Source organism: Peromyscus maniculatus, chromosome 1 (genome assembly GCF_049852395.1).
Source record: "Peromyscus maniculatus bairdii isolate BWxNUB_F1_BW_parent chromosome 1, HU_Pman_BW_mat_3.1, whole genome shotgun sequence".
NCBI lineage: Eukaryota > Metazoa > Chordata > Mammalia > Rodentia > Cricetidae > Peromyscus > Peromyscus maniculatus.
This window is the reverse complement of record NC_134852.1, coordinates 113,882,552-113,902,768: the sequence shown is the minus strand read 5'-3', so window position 1 is coordinate 113,902,768 and position 20,217 is coordinate 113,882,552. Positions and strand designations below refer to the sequence as shown.

Here is a 20,217-nt window from a genome sequence, read left to right as displayed (position 1 = left end):
AACCTAAAGAGAAGCCAACAGCAGGGACAGCAAGATTTTTCTGTCATTGCACACCCTTGGGTAAGTTATGTACTTTCTTTGCATTTTGTCTACCTATAACTTTGCAATAGGCTTCATTTCCAAGGCCAAAAGGCAGAAACAAAAAATTCCAAGAGAACTTGGTTGTTCTTTCTGTGAATATCATGTAACAGTTTGACAAGATCTTTCTGATTACAGTAATAAAATGGCAATCATGTGGATGAGGGGCAATCATTTGACATTGTTATGACTGACATTTTATGTCAGCTTGGCTGAGATATGACATCCAGATATTTGAACATACATTTTTCTGGATATCTCCATGATGGTGTGTTTTCAAGTGATATTAACATTTAAATCAATGAACTTTGAAATAAAAAAAAAAGACTAAACTCCCCTGGGCAAGAAGGAACTCTGTAGCATACACAGCCCTGAACTGTGATGTTGACTCCTTCTTGGACTTACAGTCTAGAAGCCCACCCTGTAGATTTTGGATTGACAAGCCCCCATAATCACACAAGCCAGTTCCCTAATATAAATCCCATTTTCTCTTTCCATTATGTCTTTCCATTATTCCATGTCTATGTCTATCCATCTTTCTTTATCTATTCATCTATTATCATCTCTGAAGATTTTTTCATTTCTTTATTTTATGTGTATGGATATTTTGCCTTCATATATGTCTATGCACCACATATATTCAATGCCTTCAGAGACCAGAAGAGGACATCTGATCCCCTGGAACAGGAGTTGCAGATAAGATACATGTGGGTATCAGTTATTGAACCCCAGTTCTCTGGAAGAGTAGTCAATGCTCTTTACTGCTGAGCCCTCTCTCCAGCCCCCATCTGGAGAGTCTTACCTAATGAAAACCTGAAAAGCTAGTACAAAGGCAAAGTATTCCTGTGGGCAGTTAAACTGAAGGGAAAGCCAAAAACTGAAAGCAAAACCGTAAACATGTTAGCATGCGAAATATAAAAGGAAATTAACTGTAGCAGCCTAATTTTTAATAGGCATTCAATCTATCTAAGCTCAAAGTTTTGTAAAAATTAGTTCCTTCCATGCATGTGTTACCAGACTGATCTCTAGCTGCATGGACTCACATATTCTAAGGATGTGACTCCTGAACAAGCTCTGCCTTTAAAAGCACCATATGAATAACAGATAGGAACCCACACACTATAAATGCTATCACCTCTCTCCTTTTAAAACATTGATGTGTTCTCCTTAGCTACCACAAGTGAGTGACTCCAGCTTTGTGTGATGGGTATGCTCTGGTAGTCTTTAGCTGGGGTCTTCAGCAAAATCTACAAGCATATGAGAATCACATAAACATGAGGCAGTGTCTTACATAAGAAATACCTGGTATCTTGAGCTGGGTATGCAAAGAACAATCTCAAACATAGACTCAAGTGAAGTAGAGTCAGATGTGGTCCTAGAAAACAAGAAGAGAGAGCGAAGAGTGACAGTGGAGGCAGAATATTCCATATAGTTATTACCAAGGTTACTGCTATGGGTAACGGGCGTTTGACTCTCTTTTAGAATATGCCTTGGGGAAACGCCTGTTTTATTGAAGGCTGACCCTGGTATTTTCAGTGTGTACTTTGAGGGAATCCTTAAAGTAGAAAAGCACCAAAAGATGCCTAGTTGAGATTAGAAATTGAATGAATGAAAGTACAGGTGAAGTAAGAGGTGGACCAAGGTGTGATGTGGGACACATAGGACTGAGTCAAGGAAAGAAGGTAAAGGTTTGAGAAGCCTGTGAGTTGGGTTTTTTTATTTTATATTATATTTAAAAGTAGCACTTACTGGGGACTTACTACGATCCTCTACTATAATAAATCCAAGAGTAATTAAGAGGACTATTTTTCCAAGTAGAAAATAAAGGGTTAGTGATTCAAACTTCCTCAAGTCACACTGTAATAAAAGGTGGAGTCCAGGCTTGAAGCAAGATCCCTCTGAAGTCCCTGCCTCCCCTTCTACACTTCCTGGCCCTGCACTGGAGGACCGTAGCCTGACCAGGCAGGCATAGACTGACCTATGTGTGTGATAAAGGGTCCTGAGAGATGACTTCTTCCAGAAGTGTTTTAGTTAAGCCATTTCCCTTTCAGACCCCTGCTTTTCCATGGGAAACATGACAGGATAACACCTGCCTTTCAGACCTCAATGAGGATTTGGACACAAGTGCAAGCTCATTGGTTTTTAAAGATTCTGTGTCTCTTCTGGAAGGAAGGGGTTAAGAAGGTGATGCCAGTCTAACCTGAGGTTACTGGGTCAACCCACTCTCTGCAGGGCTCCTTTGTTTCATCTATTTTCCAGGGATGGTGATATAAGATGCCTTCTTTTACCTAATTCATTTATGTATGATTAAAACATAAAGAGGAACAATAATGTGCACAACTTTGTCAGTTCACACTCTAGACATTGTCATCACAATCAATGCAACAAATGTATCCATTACCTCCAAGACTTTTCTCCCAGCTCTCCCTGTTGCTGTTGTTTTCCTGTTGTGGTAAGAGCATTTGACATAAGAGCTACCACTGGGACACTTGTAAATATGCATTACAGTATTGTCAATCACAGACTTTGGGGTGTTTTGAAGAATTATACTCAGGTGGACAAGGTGGCACCCACTGCAATCCCAGTACTTTGAAGATGGAGGATGAAGCACCCAGAGACCAATGTCATCCTCCATTACACACTGAGTATGAATCTACAAATTATATGGGACACGGTATGAAAAAGAGAGAGAGAAGGAGAGAGAGATAGAGAGACAGAGACAGAGAGAAGAAAAAAAGAACTTCCTACTCTTCTTTCTCTTATTTTGTTCCCTCAGAGGATGAACAAGAAGAATGTGGTGAAAGGCAGAAAGATAGCCTTACTGAACCCCAAAGGTACTAGAGAACCATGGGTAGGAATTTGGGGGCTCTGAGCTGTACTTTGCATTCTGACACTAAATGGATGATCTTCCCTAATTCATGTATCTCTTCAGTGAAGGACTGAGACTGGATAGGATAATCTCTAAATTCCTGCCACATTTCAAACATGCTATTCTATTAATATCATTAACAAGCCTTAGAGAATTCCTGAGGGCCCAGCACCAATGCAGGACACTTGTCGAAGCTGCACTCTGGCCTACATGAGAGGCCAACCCCTTCCCTATGCCTGCACCTGTTCTTTGCCCAAACATGGCATTTCTCAACTTAATCTCCTGCATTCTGTTCCTACCAATTATGGCTCTTTCTAAAAATTCAAAACTGCTCCCAGCAACAGAATTTTTCCACCACAGGAAACATTGAAAGGCTCTCTAAGTGGACGTTGATTCCAATAGAAAGAGCAGCTGCTGTGTGATTCGTCAGGTCAATTCAGTCTTTGCACTGGCTCCTTTCTTTTGTCCAGAATTGATGATCATACTCACCTTGCAGTGCTTTCGTGAGAATTAAATACAATAATCCTTGGCCAGCACTTAACACGGTATTCAGTACTTGTCATATTATAATAGGAAGAGAACAGGTAAAAAATTTCATCGCATAACAATGAAGTAAAGGAATAAGAACGCACATTGGAGCCACAGCAAGCAAAGTTCTATGTATGTAACCAACCTCCTATCTCAGCCCCCAGAGTGCCACTCACTTGCTGATATTAGCCTGAAAGCTTCAGATTTAAAAACAGGACTTGTTGAGGGGAGAAGAGGTGGCTGAGCAGTTGAGAGCACTGGCTGCTCTTCCAGGGGCTCAGGTTCAATTCCTGGCACCTTCACAGCCCCTCAAAAGGGTGTAATTCTAGTGCCAAAGGATCTAATGCTCTTTGCTGCCCTCTGCAGGCAACAAGTACACATGAGGTACACAAGCAAAACCCTCATACACACAAATTATAAAATAAAAGTTTTTTAAAAAAAAAAAAAACAGACTTGCAAGTTCTCCATCTCTCTTCTGGTTCTCACTCCTCCTCTCTCCGTCCCCCACTTTTTTTTCCAATCCCCTCCCCCGCCATACAAACACTAGGTGGAGGATGGGAAATGGAAGAGAGCACACTGAGTGAGGGGGATGGGATTTCAACAGGCATGCTCACTTGGAGATGGGCTAGCAGGCCGGCTTCCAAAGCTGTCCCAGGAAATTGTGGTTGCAGTTCAAAAGATGGTAAATTAAAGGCAGGGACAATGGCCACTGCTATAGCTCAGCCGCACAAATCAGGATCCTGGGAGAGTGTTTGTCTTTCTGTTCCCATTACCTGGAAAGGCTTCTGCATTTGAGGAGCCTGGTCCGCTGGCATGTGGCCCCAGGCTGCTCCTCCTGTGAGAGGCCACTGAAGCCAGGACTCTCAAGCAAACAGTCACTATAGTGAGAGTGTCTTTCCCAGCAAGCAAGGTCTCCAGGGACGGATAACCATAAAAGCACTGCCCTGTTCCCAGCCATGTTTATGTTGGCCTGACAGTGGAGGGCACTCATTTAGGTAGCCAGTCCCCTTGAGAGCCATAACACAAGTTTGCCTTAGGACAGAGAAACTCGCATCCTTCCGTGATTTTATGTAATCCCCATCTCTGAGTTGTATCATTTATCCTAGACAGGCTTGACTAGAAATGAGTGAAAATAATGTGTTTCTTACTGGGAATAGAATTCCCTGGGTTATTTTTAGTGTTGTGGGAGGAGAGGTTTTACACATAACATACAAGCTTCCTATCACATATCTGGAATTATTTCTGACAATATCACCAATTCTTACAGCTTGTGCATAGTTCATACCCAGTACTCATTTCTCATTTTTTCTTTCTTAAAAATAGCATATACTCAGTATACATAATAATGTGTTTCATTAAAACATTTTCAAGCACATATGATATATTTTTGCATACATCTTGAATGACATTAAAGATAAATGTTCAGAAATCATTTATACAGCATCCCATGGCCCAAAACATGAAATGTGAAAATGAACCATGTAAATATCAGGTATAAATGAAAGTTATGAACACTAACCCCATAATATAAGAGTCTAAAATGAGCTTTTAAAAGGTCAGTGGCCATGCCAGGGAAAGGGAAAACAGTTTGGAGGGTGGAGAGACAGTGATATTTAAGCTGAGGCCAGATTAAAGTTAGAGAAAGCAAATAGAGAAACCAGAGGGAGACCAGAGAGCCATAAAACAATACATAATTCTGCCACTGAGAGAGGCTTCATTGCCAGAGCACGAACTGTTTCTCCAAAGCCACAGCTGACATATTACAGGCATCAGTCCATTCCAGTGACCAAGGATGAGCCACAGCAAGACTAAATCAGAGAAAAGAAAGAACTAAATAAAATGCGATCTGGAGTTCTTCACTCCATAGACAAGAATTGTTAGGTCTTGCAGAACTCCCTAAAGTTTGGTTCAGAATATGATGCTTTGTGGATGGAAGAGGACAGTTTTCCCTCTTGGGTCCTGCTAAACATTAGCTCCAAGCACTGGTAAATAGTCTATGCCTGCATATCTAGTGACTCTCCATGGGCCACTTATGCTGTATTATTAAAGGAGAAGACAGGTGAAAATCATGGGGTACAGGGAATGGTGCCTTATAAAAGTGAATTAAGGTGACCAGAGCCTGCTCAGAATTGGTCCCCACAGAAATGACTGGAATAAGAAAGAAATTTGCCAAGATTTTAAGTGGTTTAAAAATAAATCAGGTGATAAGGCTTACAAAACAGTACTTTCCAGCTTTATTGGGAAATAACTGACAAAAACTTTATGTGTGTATAGTGAAAAATCCATGTTCTGATATATGGATCTATTGGAAAATAGTTGGCAGGAGCCAATCAACACATCAGTCTTCTCACACAGTTGCCATTTTTGTGAAAAGGACATTTCATGTCTACTCTCCAGCAATTTCAAGAGGATGATACATAATAGTTAACTATGGTCACCATATTGTACATGACATTTACAGAGTTTACAGATCCTACATAGTCTAAATATTACCCTTTAAACTCTCACCTCCCGCCCTCAGTGTCCTGGAGGCGTGAACTTGCTATTTTGTTGTCAGTTTCATACACTTCTATGAGTTTAATGTTTTTATATTGTACATATAAATGAGATCTTTTAGTGTCTGTTTTTTCTATGTCTTGTTTATGTGACACTCTGTGATCACCCATGCTATTCCAATGGCTACATTTTCTCACTTTAAAGCTGAATAATATTCCAGAGAGAGAGAGAACGTTACATTTTTGTAATCCATTCATCTGCTGATGGACACATACAGTGTCATGTCTATTGTGAGTGACCCTGTAAAGAACATGGCCATGCAGATAACCCTTCTGGAACTGACTTCATTCCCTTTGGATATGTGTCAAGTAGTGGAATTGGTGGTTCATACAATAGATGGATTTTTTTTTAATTTGTGGAGGAAACACCATGCTGTTTTCGATAATGAACGCGTCATTTTACATTTGCACCAATAGATACAACAATCCCTTTCTTTCTGAATCCTCACTGACACTTGATATCTCTTTAATTTATCATTTTATTATTTTTATAATAACAGGTAGGAGGTATCATCTCATTGTTGTTTAAATTTCCCTGATGATCAGTGATACTAAGCACCCTCTCATGTACTCATTACCCATTTGCAGAGGTTCTGGGAAATGTCTAGTCAAGACTCTTATCCATTTTTTTTAACTTGGTTTGTTATGGTTTGTGAGGATTAAATTTTTAAAGACTGAACATACCCAATATTCCTATATGAAGTAGTTCACAGCCCCATGTGCTTTACAAAATACCTTAGAGTAATGCTGGCATAGAGTTCTCTAGCAACTGAGACAGACTGGGGAGAGAGCCCATATGTGGTGAAAAATGGAAGCATTTAAATCCAAGCCTGACTGGCTTTCAAGTCATGCTTTTTGCATTGCCCAAATTTTGCCATTGTTGTACTTTCCTTATCAATTAGGTCAGTCCTCAGACAAGAATGTCAGCAGAATCACTTAGGAGATTCAAAATCTCACTCCTGGTCCTTTTAGAATAAGAGCTGAGAGCTCAGCACAGTCTGGGCCGTTTAGAAATCGGTCCATGTCTACTTCCTCTAAACTTTCCCAGATGTCCTTACCCTTGGTTTGGCCACCACTGGGCTCCAATCCCATTGTTCCTTATCCCTACTCTATGCAAAGTCAGGGAAATCCTACAGACTCACCCTGTGCACTGGCCCAAAGGATGCTTCAAGAATTTATCCTGGAAGGATTTCAAATTCAAATGGGTCATGGATACTACTAGTCTCTGAAATCAACTCAAATCCATGGGTTGTTGTGAAGTCTATGACCCTGAACTCCCTCCCTTTCTCTGGATGTCAATGCAAGCTCCAGCTTTCCCACTCCCCGAGGACCTGAGTGGAAGGACTCCTCTGTGGCTCTCATCTTCCCTGGAGACAGAGGCTGCTGCCACAACTGCCTCTGCATGAAGATAAATCTCAGTCTCTCCGCTGTACACAGAACAGCCTGGAACAACAGCCAGGGTGAGTACCTGGGCCCCAGGGTGGCCTTTTCTTCACTTCCCACGTTGATGGCTGCTGTATCTCAACCTCAGATGATGGTATGAGTGCAAATGGGGTTGTTAACAAGGAAAGAGAAATCTTCTGGAACTAGAAGCAGTAGAAACTGGTAGACTGATTAGCCAAAGTCTTGGAGTTTATAATTCAGATGTGAACTGGAAACTCACACTATAGTTCCAGGATTATCTGAAGAGAGGGAGTGGATGACAAGTGTGTCTGATTCTCTACCCATCTGAGCACTTACCATCCATCCTCTCCACTGTCCTTGTCAGCACTGGCTTTTTTCCATAGAAAACTTTTTTCCATAGACATTCCTGCTTATACTCTTCCAGCTGGGAAGGCCTCCAGCATGCCTAGCGGTTGGTGCAGAATCAAACTAGCTGCTAGGACTCTCTGATCAAGGAGGGAAAGAGAGCTAGGCAATCTCAGCTCTTCTCAACTTGTCAGTTTTCAGTGTTGCCCTCTCGTTTCTCCGTCCCCTCTGGGTCTTCTGAACCTTCTTTGCAGAACTACCTGCAAGGGAAGGTGGCATACCTAAGACACAGACTGCAAATATTCCTATATAGTCGCTCTATTGCCAATCTCCTCATTTTTCTTTTTATCTACGCTAACTTCTTAGTTCTCTTCAACCTGGTGAATTGTTTCAAAAAAATCAAACTGTCTCTGCCATTTTCTTAGTCTCTTCCTATTTTTACCATAAACAACATTTTTCATGGTCCATATAGACCATCCTGCTCTTCTGTCACTGTGATAACCTCATAGTTTATTGCCACTTAATTGAAATTTTGGAGAAAGTGAGATGAATATTTTATATAAATTTCCACATTTCATTTTTTATTTAAAATTACAGAACTGTATTTAGTTTTGTAATGTGTATAATGGAAGTTCATAAATAACTCTAAATTAAGGAAAGAGACCCCGGGTATCTTCAAACCTGCATCCAGTTACCATATTTATAAGCTCATGGCTACTCTTCACCCTCCAATTATTTTGGAATCAATTTATATTTTAAAATATTTACTTATACTAAAGCATAGCTGCACTATTATAATCATGCCAAAATAGAGCATCCCCATAAAAAATGTAACTAGGATTGATTTACACCACCCCAAGTTTGCTTTTTTTTAAATTTTTTTAATAATTAATTTAATTTTACATATCAGCCACAGATTCTCCTATCCTCCCTCTTCCCACCCACCCCCGCCCTCCCCCGAATCCACCCTCCATTCCCATCTCCTCCAGGGCAAGGACTCCCCTGGGGATTCGGCTCAGCCTGGTAGATTCAAATTTGCTTTAAAAGTATATGTGTTTGTTCATTTGTTGTGTTTGGTTTCCTCAAAACAAAATCTTAGGGCAGTCCACACATTCTACTTAGCTGACGATACAAAACGTGCTGCTTTAATTTTACAGGCTTTACAAATAGAATTAAAAGGAAGAGATGGTATCTATTCTTTCTCTGTTTTCTTATCATTAATTTGTGAGAGAAATTTAGTCCTGTCATTGTTCAGCCATAATTGAAATTTTTCTGTGTCTGATGTTGTCTCAGCAAGCCTGATTTCCTGCTCTTTCCTTTATTTTCTCTTCAAAATTAATTATGAATCAGAATTAATATTTTTACAAAATATCATTTTCTTTTATTTTGTTAGCCCTTGGTGGTTTCCCATCATTTCACTATGTTTGTAAAAAAAGAAAATCTCTTTAGCTCTATTGTTTTGAAACATTCATAAAGAGGAAGCATTGTTTTTGTTTTAGGACACAAGACACAGAATAAGCAACAGTACCATAGTGAGGAAACCTAGAAAACACACATAGAATGTGATTTAACACATTACAGTTCCCAGTCTCACTGATACCCAGTTCATACTATGTGGCAAACGACTGGTTTGCTTTTGTCCTTATTAAATGACCCCAGTTGTTTTTTTCACTAGTTCTATGTTGTCTAGTACTAAACAATGTCCAGATTCACTTGTTATATTTTCATCATAAGCTCCAAAGCCAACCAGTTTTCAAAGCATGCATCCAGCCATCAGGATGGTCCTCACTACTGGGTCAGTCTTGTTTGCCTTTGTTTTCTATTCGTTAATTTATTCTATTATTCCTGGTTAAGATAATACTTGGAATAAATTGTTTCATTTCAGTTATCATTTTTTCTTACCTCCAAAATCTTGGCTCTCAAAGGCCTGGACAAATCCAAAAATGTGTATCCTATAATTTTAGCTCATGTTAGAAATAACAAACACTGTCTTATTTCAACATGTTTTCCTCCCTTTTCTACCTGAGCAACATTATACATGCATTAAAATGTGTAGCATGCATTCATTTTCACAGCTCTCCGTGCACAGTGGTCTTTGGTGCATGTGGTCTAGGAGACGTGAGATGGTTCTCATTCAAGTCAGACATTTTCCTATTTGGAGGATTGCCGGTACTAAGAAGATACCTCTAGAATTTTTTCTTATTCTTCTAACATAATATATCACACCTAGTATAATCTACATCAGCCTTTCCATTGGTATTTATTTCCTGGCACATGATAAGTACTTTCATATATGCTTTTTAGTTTTTCATAAAATATTTTATTATGCATTGAAATACGCTTCCGTTTTCCATTTTTACTTAATTCTGTACAAAAGATTGTATTTACAATTCCATTGTTTAATGCATCGTATATTCTCCAGGTTAATTATTTCAATTTAACTTTAATTATTCTTTTTTAATTAATTCTTTTAACTGTATGCTTTTTTTAACAGAAAGTGTTTTTGGCCTCATACAACTTTGCTATTTATATCACTCTTTTCTTTGATCTGCCATTTTGATTTTAAAATTTCTTTAACATCAAATTATTTTTACACTCTACTAGCTCAGACTGATCCATTCTCTTTTTGTTTTGACAATTGTCTTAATCTTTTCTTTATTAAGAAAATTTTTTCATTCACCACACACAAATCAAAGATTCCCCTTTTTCATCCTCCTGGCCACCCCGCCCCCAGCCTTCCCCTCACAACCCACCCCCCAGACCCCCAACAAGAAGACAAGACCTCTCATTGGGAGGCACATCCAACAGAGGCAAGTCCAAGCCCTTACCCCTGCCTCAAAGCTGCATGAGGTGTCCCATCATAGGTAGTGGGCTCCAAAAAGCCTGCTCATGCACCAGGGATGGATTCTGATCCTACTGCCAGAGGGCCCCCCACCAGATCAAGCTACACACTTGTCTCGCCATACAGAGGGCCTAGTCCAGTCCTATGCAGGCTCCACAACCATTGATCCAACTTTTATGAGTTCCCACTAGTTTGGTTGGTCATCTCTGCAGGTTTCCCCATCATGATCTTGATACACTTGCTCATTGAATCCCTCTTCTCTCTCTTTAACTGGATTCCTGGAGTTTAACTGGATGCCTGGTGTTTGACTGTGGATCTCTGCATCTGCTTCCATCAGTCACTAGAGAAAATCTCTGTAATGACAGTTAGGGTATTCACCAATCTGGTCACTGGGGTAAACCAGTTCAGTTCAGGCTCCTTCTCCACTATTTCTAGTAGTCCAAGCTGGGGTCTGTAGCTGGAGGGCTTCTCTCCAGGTTCCCCAAGCCCCACAGTCCCACAATCCACTTATAAAATAATCACTCAGACGCTTATATTACTTATAAACTGTATGGCCGTGGCAGGCTTCTTGCTAACTGTTTTTATATCTTAAATTAACCCATTTCTATAAATCTATACCTTGCCACATGGCTGGTGGATTACCAGCATCTTTACATGCTGCTTGTCCTGGCGGTGGCTGTAGTGTCTCTTCTCCTTCTTCCTGTTTCCCCAGTTCTCCTCTCTCTTTGTCCCACCTATACTTCCTGCCTGGTCACTGGGTTGAATTTATAGTTTCCTTAAATTTGACATTATTAATTTACTTAGTGTGAGAAAGGTAGACCATAGAGTAGATGTGAGATCAGAGGTCAGATTGACAGTGTTAGTCTCTACTTCCACCAGATTGGATCTGGGGACAAGGTCATCAGGCTTGGCAACAAGCATCTTTACTCACTGAGCCATCTTACTAGTGCTATTTTCCTTCTTTGGATTTTTTTTTCTTTTAGATGCACTACATTTCTTAATCTGCTTCCTATCTGTCGTGTTCATGCTTGAACCCATATCAATAGCTATTACACCAGAAGTGTTTACATTAACTTCATCATTCTACTTAGGTTTCTTCAGAAATTGAACAGATCACATCTTCCTAGAGCCCTTAACTGCCTCCAGGGATGCTCCCTTCCCAGTCCTTCATCAACATCTCCTTCTTCCAGCCACAGTCTTTCCTCATGACTGGCATCCAAGGACTAGAAGCCATCCATGGCTGGATCTCCATCCCCTTCTCCTCCATGTACACTGTGGCACTCACTGGAAACTGCCTCATCCTCCTGGCTGTGAAGAGGACCAATAGCTTACACCAGCCCATGTACTACTTCCTGTCCATGCTGGCCCTAAGTGATGTGGGCCTTACCTTGTCCACTATGCCTTCCACCCTGGCTGTGCTCTGGTTTGACTATCGTTTGATCAGTTTCCACACCTGCCTAATACAAATGTTCTTCCTACACTCCTTCTCCGTGGTGGAGTCTTCAGTACTCTTGGCCATGTCATTTGACCGCTTTGTGGCTATCTCCAACCCACTGCGCTATGCATCTGTCCTCACTAACAATGTCATCATCAGGATTGGGGCTATCATTGTAGCTCGAGCCACTCTGTCATTATTCCCAGTGCCCTTCTTGCTGAAGCGACTGAACTATTGTCCTGGCAAGATCCTCCTGTCTCACTCATTCTGCTTCCATGCTGATGTCATGAAGCTGGCCTGTGCTGACATTACTGTCAATATCCTATATGGACTCTATGTGGTTCTATCCACAGTGGGTGTAGACTCTTTGCTTATTGTTATGTCCTATGCACTGATTCTTCACACAGTAATGGGGCTAGCCTCTCCCAGGGAGCGTGTCCGAGCCCTCAATACATGTATTTCTCATATCTTGGCTGTCCTGGTCTTTTACATTCCAGTCATAGGTGTGTCCATGATCCATCGTTTTGGTAAGCACCTGCCCCACATTGTTCATGCCCTTGTAGCATATGTGTACCTTGTAGTGCCTCCTGTGCTCAACCCCATCATCTACAGTGTCAAGTCCAAGCCCATCAGGGGGGCCATGTTCAGTGTACTAAGAAGAAAAGATCAGACATGATGGCACTGGATGTTTATGGGACTTGGAGCCTGCAAAGTGGTTGGGAAAAAAAAAAACACATACTTGGTGGATCAAGTCATACCAATGGCTTTGTTATGGGCATCAACAATAAAAAGTGTAAGACTGTGGTAAAATTATTTCTATAATTGTTTTCTATGGTGCTAGGGATCATTTCTAATGCCTCTAACATGTTATGCAGGCCCTCTACCACTGAGTTACATTCTCTGATCTGAAAATATGCTTTGTCCATTTGTTACCTCATTTATGTCACACATATTTTCTTAAAGTCAATGTTTTCTAGCCCTACTTTAGATTCCAGCAACAGAAAAAAAAGACATGTTGCCTTTGCTTTGTAGACCTTAAATTTCAGTACATATCCAAAATGTCTAAATAGAAAAACAGTCTATTAAATGTGATATAATGGGTACATTGTTTAAAGTATGTATAGAGTCCTGGGTAAACAGAAGAATAAGTTTTTTATCTGTTTATTGTTGTGTCCTTTCTGTGGTTAAACATAAATAATTATATTATACAATATTGCTAGGATTATTATACACTAAATAATATGCATCACAATATGTTGTAAATGCCAATAAAGATTTTCCATTCTAATAACTGCAAATAAATAATCATTGATTTATTTATTACAACAATCTTCTCTGAATTTATTCTATACTGACCCTTTTTCACTTGAGAAATCTTTACACAATCATGGGCATGCATGTATACAAAGTAAGTATTGAAACTAAATATTTATTGGAAATAAATTGTGAAATTTTTTATTTTAAAACATTCTATGTTAAGCATAAAATTTTATCAATAATTAAACATGACAGCAAATTTGCATATTAATGATATTTTTCACATAATTAAGTTTAAACTGAGTATTTCATACTGCACACTGTAAAGTATCTTTAAATTTTTTCAGAATTGAAACCAGGAGTGGTGTAGCACACCTTTAATTCTAGCACTCGGGAGGCAGAGGCAGGCAGATCTCTGTGAGTTCAAGGCCAGCCTGGGTTACAGAATGAGTTCCAGGAAAGGCACCAAAGCTACGCAGAGAAACACTGTCTGGAAAAAAAAATTTCAGAGTTGAGTGACATCTCTATTTTGTAAGACCACTGCTGAGAACATTGCTTTATAAACACATAGGATAAAATGGCAGTAAGTATACTTACAGTCATTTCAGAAGTTGTTGAAACTTTGGTCCTCACTCCAAGACAGCATTGTACAATTTTCACTAAACTGAAGTCAGTAACTCAGAAGTATTATAAATAATTCTATCATTATACAATCCAAAGATGTGCTAATACTATATTGTCACAATGAATAATGATGGTAGAAAAATATTTAAAAGCTTTCTTTTCTGTAATAGAAGCATTGTGTTTCTATAAAAGAAAAAAATTTTGTGTGTACAGCAAAAAAAAAAAGGTAGACTCAAAGCTAAGCCAAACTGTTTCATTAGGATGTGTTGTATGACAGCATGTGCAATAAAAGGTGCACATGTGGTGTGTTCAGAACCAAGCCAGCCATGAAGTCATGTGGTGCAGCATGGGCTGTTGCTTTCAGGAACTCCTCAAATTTGTTATTTATTTCATTTTGATTTTTTTTGTTCACTGATAATTCAGAAACTTAACTACTGTCACAGAATTTTCCACATCCCCAACACTTGGTTATATCAACCCATATGGGGTCCTGACCCACATATTAAAAAGTTAGGCTTAAAGCAAAAGTTTTATTTATGCCTATTTTTAAGTTTCTAAGGTCTCAGATGTGAAAAAGAACTCATTTTTGCCTTTGAGAATCTCACAGTCCATTGGAGTAGAGGGGAGAATAAGCCAGGAAATGGGGAGCAAGCAAAGGGCTAGTGATAGTAGCTCGGGTTGGGAAGGATGGAAATAGTATATTTTTGAACTTTTGGAATTTTCTGAGCTCTAACTGGGCTCCTGAAAAAAGAAAAAGGTATATTTGGTAGAAGATGAGTTTGAACTCGCTTGGATAAGTAGAGAAATGGAAGTGAGAGGAGACTTAAAGGGAAAGTCCTCTGTCTACACAGTAGAGCAAGTGGTTAAATATGACTAGAGAAGAGTCAAGGGGCGGAAGGTAGAACTAGAAGCAGGGCTCATATAAGTAGAACTCTCAGTCTGTCTCAAGCGTGTGTACCAGTTTTTAAGCATAAACTATGTTCTGCCCCCAGGTCAAGCTCCATTCTGAAATTAAAACAGGATTCTAAAAATATCTTGGCCCATTCATACAGAATTTCATATCATCTACTTTATATTATAATAGTGACCACTCTTTAACCAATTTCAAGTCAGTGAGGTTGATTTTTTGATTTGTGTCTATGTACTAAGCAGTTATTATGTGAGGACTTGATAGGGACTCCACACATCCCTGTTACAATTGGCATCAAAAGTTTTACATGTTACATGGTACACATGCAAAAATGCTATAGTGCACACTGATTCAGAGGCAAGTCTTCCTCCTGGTCGGGGCCCCTGGCATAGCTGGTGCTCTGCCACGTTACATGGTGAATAGATTAAGTAACTTTTCTTACATATATTATGTGTCATATCTGAAGTTCAAGGAAGACTAACAAGTACTATAGCAATTTCTTGGTGGTAAGAAGGGCAGGATCCAATAAACTGTCTTCACTTTTGAGAAAATGGAGACAGGACAAAAAGCATTGAACATAGGTGAGAACATCACTTAAGTGGCAGGTTGCTGAATTTGTGAGTTCATCCAAATGTGTTACGATAGGGAATTTGGAACATGGCATTTTTCTGATTTCCAACACGTGGATGAGCAGTCACAGTGTTCATCTTTAAATTTCATGTTTCTTCAGTTTTTGAACCTATCTTGATCCAAGTTGTCTTTCTAAAATATATCTACTTTCCTTTACTCATGCCCTACAGAATTATTGGCCTGTTAGTCCAAGTTCCTTTGGAGCTTGAGAAGTCCTGCAGAAGAGATGGAGGAAAAATTCTAGGAGTCAGAGGGGTCAAGGACACCAGGAGTGCACAGCCCACAGAATCAACTAAGCAGGACTCATGGGAATTCACAGAGACTGAGGCAGCAATCAGAGCCTGAATGTGTCTGTGCTAAATCCTCTGCAAATATGTTATGATTATTAGCTTGGTGTTTTGTGGAACTCCTAATAGTGAGAGTGTGGGTGTCTCTGACTCTTTAAATTGCTCTTGGGACCCTTTTCCTCCTACTGGGTTGCCTTGCCCATCCTTGATATATAAGGGTTTGTACCTAGTCTTATTGTATCTTGTTATGCCATGTTCAGTTGATATTCCCTGGAGGTCTCCTCTTTTCTGAAAGGAATTGGAGTAGGAGAGGATCTAGGGAAGAAGGGTACTGGGAGGAGTGGAGGGAGGGGAAACTGTTTTCTAGGGAACCAGGGTGTCTGGGTCACTGATGCATTAGAACTTGAGGAAAGCATGCCTTAAAGACAGCTGGGCTAGAGGTATGATCCAATTGGTCATATCTATAATCTCTCTGAGATTCTCCCAACCAACCAACTGAACCTCTCAACAAACATTCCCATCCCAGGGGTGGAGCTGAACACAGAGAAGTTTCTCTGTGACTCAAATCCCATTTTCCCTTGAGCCTGGCTGCGTTTTCCTGAATCAAAATAAAAGAAGAATATCTTAACTGAAGAAGCTTCTGTGTTCTACGAGATGTGGTACAGCAGATTCAACCATCACCACAACCAAAGTGAGTAATCAAGGCTCACAATTGGGCTTTCCTCTATTTTTAGAGTACAAAGAGGGTCCTTTTACTGTCTTCCCAAGCAAAGGCTCAAGGAAAATAAATACCAAAAGGTAGAGGTCAGAAAGAGACCCGGGTATTGGGTTTAAGAAGAGAAATTCCTGCTGAGTTCCAAAACAAATCTCTATGCAATTGGTCCACAATAGTGATGCTTAAAGAAACCACTCAAGTCCTGTCTATAATGAAATATTTTTAAATGTTAATATTTGTGCTTGGGAACACACCAACATGGTCCCTACACTCCTCTAGTAAATTTTTCATTCATTCATCAGAGTGACTGAATTTCTAATATATGTTTTAGTCAATGTTTCAAAGAGAAACAGAACTGGTGCAGAGGCAAGAAATTGGCTCTTGCAGTTGTGAGCACTTATATGTGAATTATTCAGGACAGGATGGAAACCCAAGGAAGAGTTGATGTACACTTTGTATCTCAACGCCATCTGGAACAGAATCCCCATTTCCTAGGGAGACCTCAGTTTATCCTCTCTTCTGATTAAATGAAACCACACACAGAATAGAGTGATGATCTTTCTTCAAAGTCTGAAAATCCAAAAGTTAATTGTTTACAAAACAAAAACACTTATTCATAAAAATATCTAGAACACTGCTTGACCAAAAACTGTCACTATAATTTAGCCAAGTTAGCACAGGGAATTAATCATCATGTGTACCACACACTGTGAAATGAAGTTTATTAAAAGACCTCCAGTTTTGGTAACCAGTCAAACTGATTGAGATCAGAAACTGCTATGTAAGTGGGTGTGTGGCAATTTTATAGGCATGAATTAGTAATTGGAAGAAGAAATGCTTAGGAGTTAGTACAGAAAAAAATTGAAATAAGGAAATCTTAAGGAAGGAAATTCAGAGGAATAAAATAAGAGCAATGTAAAAATATGGGAAAGAAAAAAGATTGATGATTGATTGATTGATTGATTGACTGACTGATTCATTCATTCATTCATTCATTGACTGAATTAATTTTAAGAATAGTAGGTTTACAACCACCAAATGCCTGAGTTCAAACAGCAGACAATATGGCTTATACCTCTGTGTTTTATAAAGAAGAAGATTAGGGAGAAGGGGGAGAAAATGAGGCTGGGATCTCACACAACCTGTGAAGTAGGACAGCTTACTTGGGAAAAAAGGAGGGTGTTTCATGCTAAACAACACTATGATTGAGTATTTCTTTCAACTCAATAGACATTTGATTTTGTAAATAAGGGTAGCACTGTTGAATTCATTTTTCATTCAAAGCTAACTAAACTTCTAACACACCCAGTATATACCCAGTATAATACAATAATACAGCAGAATGAGTGAAACCCAAAAACTGTTCTCTAATTCTCTCCATTTGAAAAATTGTTAAAATTACTTTCACATACTCAAACCAATGAATTGCTGTTACTTCAACAAGTGGAAGACATATGTAGCTGAAGTTATCTCACATATTCCAGTTCCAGAGGCTTGTACATAAATGTCAATATTGTACTCCAGCTAAAGCACTGATAGACAGATAGAGAAATTGATAATGAAACTCAGTTTATCAGGATTCAAAGTTCATCACCAATTTAAACATGATGACTTAGGAGAATTGGTTGGTTGAGACAACTTGAGAAATCTATAAGGAAAGTTAGAGAGAAAGAGAGGTGGTAGAATGTGCCAAGGGCAATAACAGGACCAGCAGTTTCCCTAAAACAACCGTAAGAAAAGCAAATAAGGTTATGAGCAATTTCCCTTCAAAAGAAACATCTGAAAATAATGCATGGGCATGTGTCATTGAAATCTACATATTTCTTTGTTTGAATTATTAGATTTACTCATGTATTTTTTGTAGTAAACAACATAATGTTGCATTTTGTCAATTCATATTTGTCTATACATCATAGGGAGGGAGATAACTTCCTACAAAATAAATAAGGAATCAAGATTATAACTTAAAAAAAAACATGAGCAATTTCCTTTGGGTTGATTGATGGGAAGGAGAGCACAGACGGAAGATGCAGTGAGCTAAGAAAATGAGAAGATGTCCAACAAACCTAACTCTGGGGAGATTGTCTGAAGGTATACTATAATGTCACTTACAAATATATGTACATATATGTATATATACATATATTGTTGGTAACCTCATTGGGCTTCTTAAAATAGGACACAGATAAAATATTTGAGAATCTAGTTGATATGAAAACCATCCAGAGTTCAGAAAATTAGCCAAACTTTTCTTGGAGATTTCTTCTCCGTACAATCAACAATAAATCAAACATGTTATGTCCATCCCATGGGTGCAATGCATGATTTCTTTTTTTTTCTTTTCTTTTTTCTTTTTTTTTCTTTTTTTTTCTTTTTTTTTCTTTTCTTTTTTCTTTTTTTTTCTTTTTTTTTCTTTTTTTTTCTTTCTTTTTTTTTTTTTTTTGGTTTTTCGAGATAGGGTTTCTCTGTGTAGCTTTGCGCCTTTCCTGGATCTCACTCTGTAGACCAGGCTGGCCTCAAACTCACAAAGATCCACCTGGCTCTACCTCCCAAGTGCCAGGATTAAAGGCGTGCACCACCACTGCCCGGACTGATTTCTTGAGATAGGGTTCCAATCCCCTCTTCTTCAAAACCTACCATCAGTTCTACTATCTGATGCCTGGGGGAACACAACTTATATTTTACTTGTTTTTCTTTCATGTGTACAAGACTTGGTTATCATTTCATTATTCATTCATTCAGATAAATGTTTACTGTGACTTTACTCCATACCAGGAACTGCACACACTAGGTAAGATTTACCTGTAAACAGACAAAACCTTATGGTTGACACATCCATACAATTTGTAATCTAGTAAAAGAGACAGAAGATCATCAAGGAAAGAAGTAATCATGACATGTAAAAGTCAATTCAGTGGCATACAGGAATAAAAGAGCATGTCATGTGAGGATAATGAAGGAGAGGATTATAGGTAAAGGCATCATTGAGACAAGAGTCATCCAAATGGCTCTTTGAGAAAATGGTGTTTACTATCTAAAGGAATGAGGATCTGAGCCATGTGAAAAATCAAAGGAAAAATACAGGCAGAACACAAAATCCCCAAAATAAATAGCACAGACTTTTTTAGAAATTGAAATATGATGTCCTTGGCTGAAGAATCCTGAACAGAACAAAGTCTACCATGCAATGAATGGAGAGTTTGGGAATGTGCTTAATCACAGGACTACCCAAGCCATATTCTACAAGACTGCACAGGGAACCACTGAAAGATTTTTAAAGGAGGAGTAACATGAGCAAATCACATCCCTGAACATTAGTTACCATCCACAATGTAGGAAAAGCAGCCCCCTGAAGTCTATATTTTACAGTATCTGTGGGGATCAAATGAGTAACAACTGATGAAAGCCTTGAGAATTGCAATGTGTTAGTAACACAATAATCACAATAGTATTATCTATTGCAGACCAATGTTCAAACACTTTGTGTCATCATGGCAGGCCACAGGAGACAGTATTGGTTTTGGAATCAGATGTACAAGGATTCAAACTCCAAGACAACAATACATAGGCCATCCATTAGAGGTAGGCCACTCACAGCTCTCTCTACCCTTGGGTTTCTCATCTATACAATGGGTGAGGAAATGTGGCCTTTTCCAAAGTTTCCTGGTTCTTTGTATAAATAAATTCAGCCCAAAATGTTAAGTATGAATCACAGAATTTTTTTGCATATGTCAAAAG

The 20,217-nt window shown here is 39.0% G+C and overlaps 1 protein-coding gene across 1 annotated transcript; it reads left to right on the top strand.

Moving 5' to 3' along the window:
• Nucleotides 1-7,466: 7,466 nt before the first annotated feature.
• On the top strand, nucleotides 7,467-13,351 carry LOC102926880 (olfactory receptor 51G2-like). Its single transcript, XM_006993334.3, has 2 exons — nucleotides 7,467-7,490; nucleotides 11,713-13,351. The coding sequence occupies exon 2, from the start codon at nucleotides 11,770-11,772 to the stop codon at nucleotides 12,730-12,732; it is 963 nt and encodes a 320-aa protein (XP_006993396.3). The 5' UTR covers nucleotides 7,467-7,490; nucleotides 11,713-11,769; the 3' UTR covers nucleotides 12,733-13,351.
• Nucleotides 13,352-20,217: the final 6,866 nt, after the last annotated feature.

Coding starts and splice junctions, on each gene's coding strand:
- LOC102926880 (XM_006993334.3), top strand. CDS start 11,770: ATGCTCCCTTCCCAGTCCTTCATCAACATCTCCTTCTTCCAGCCACAG.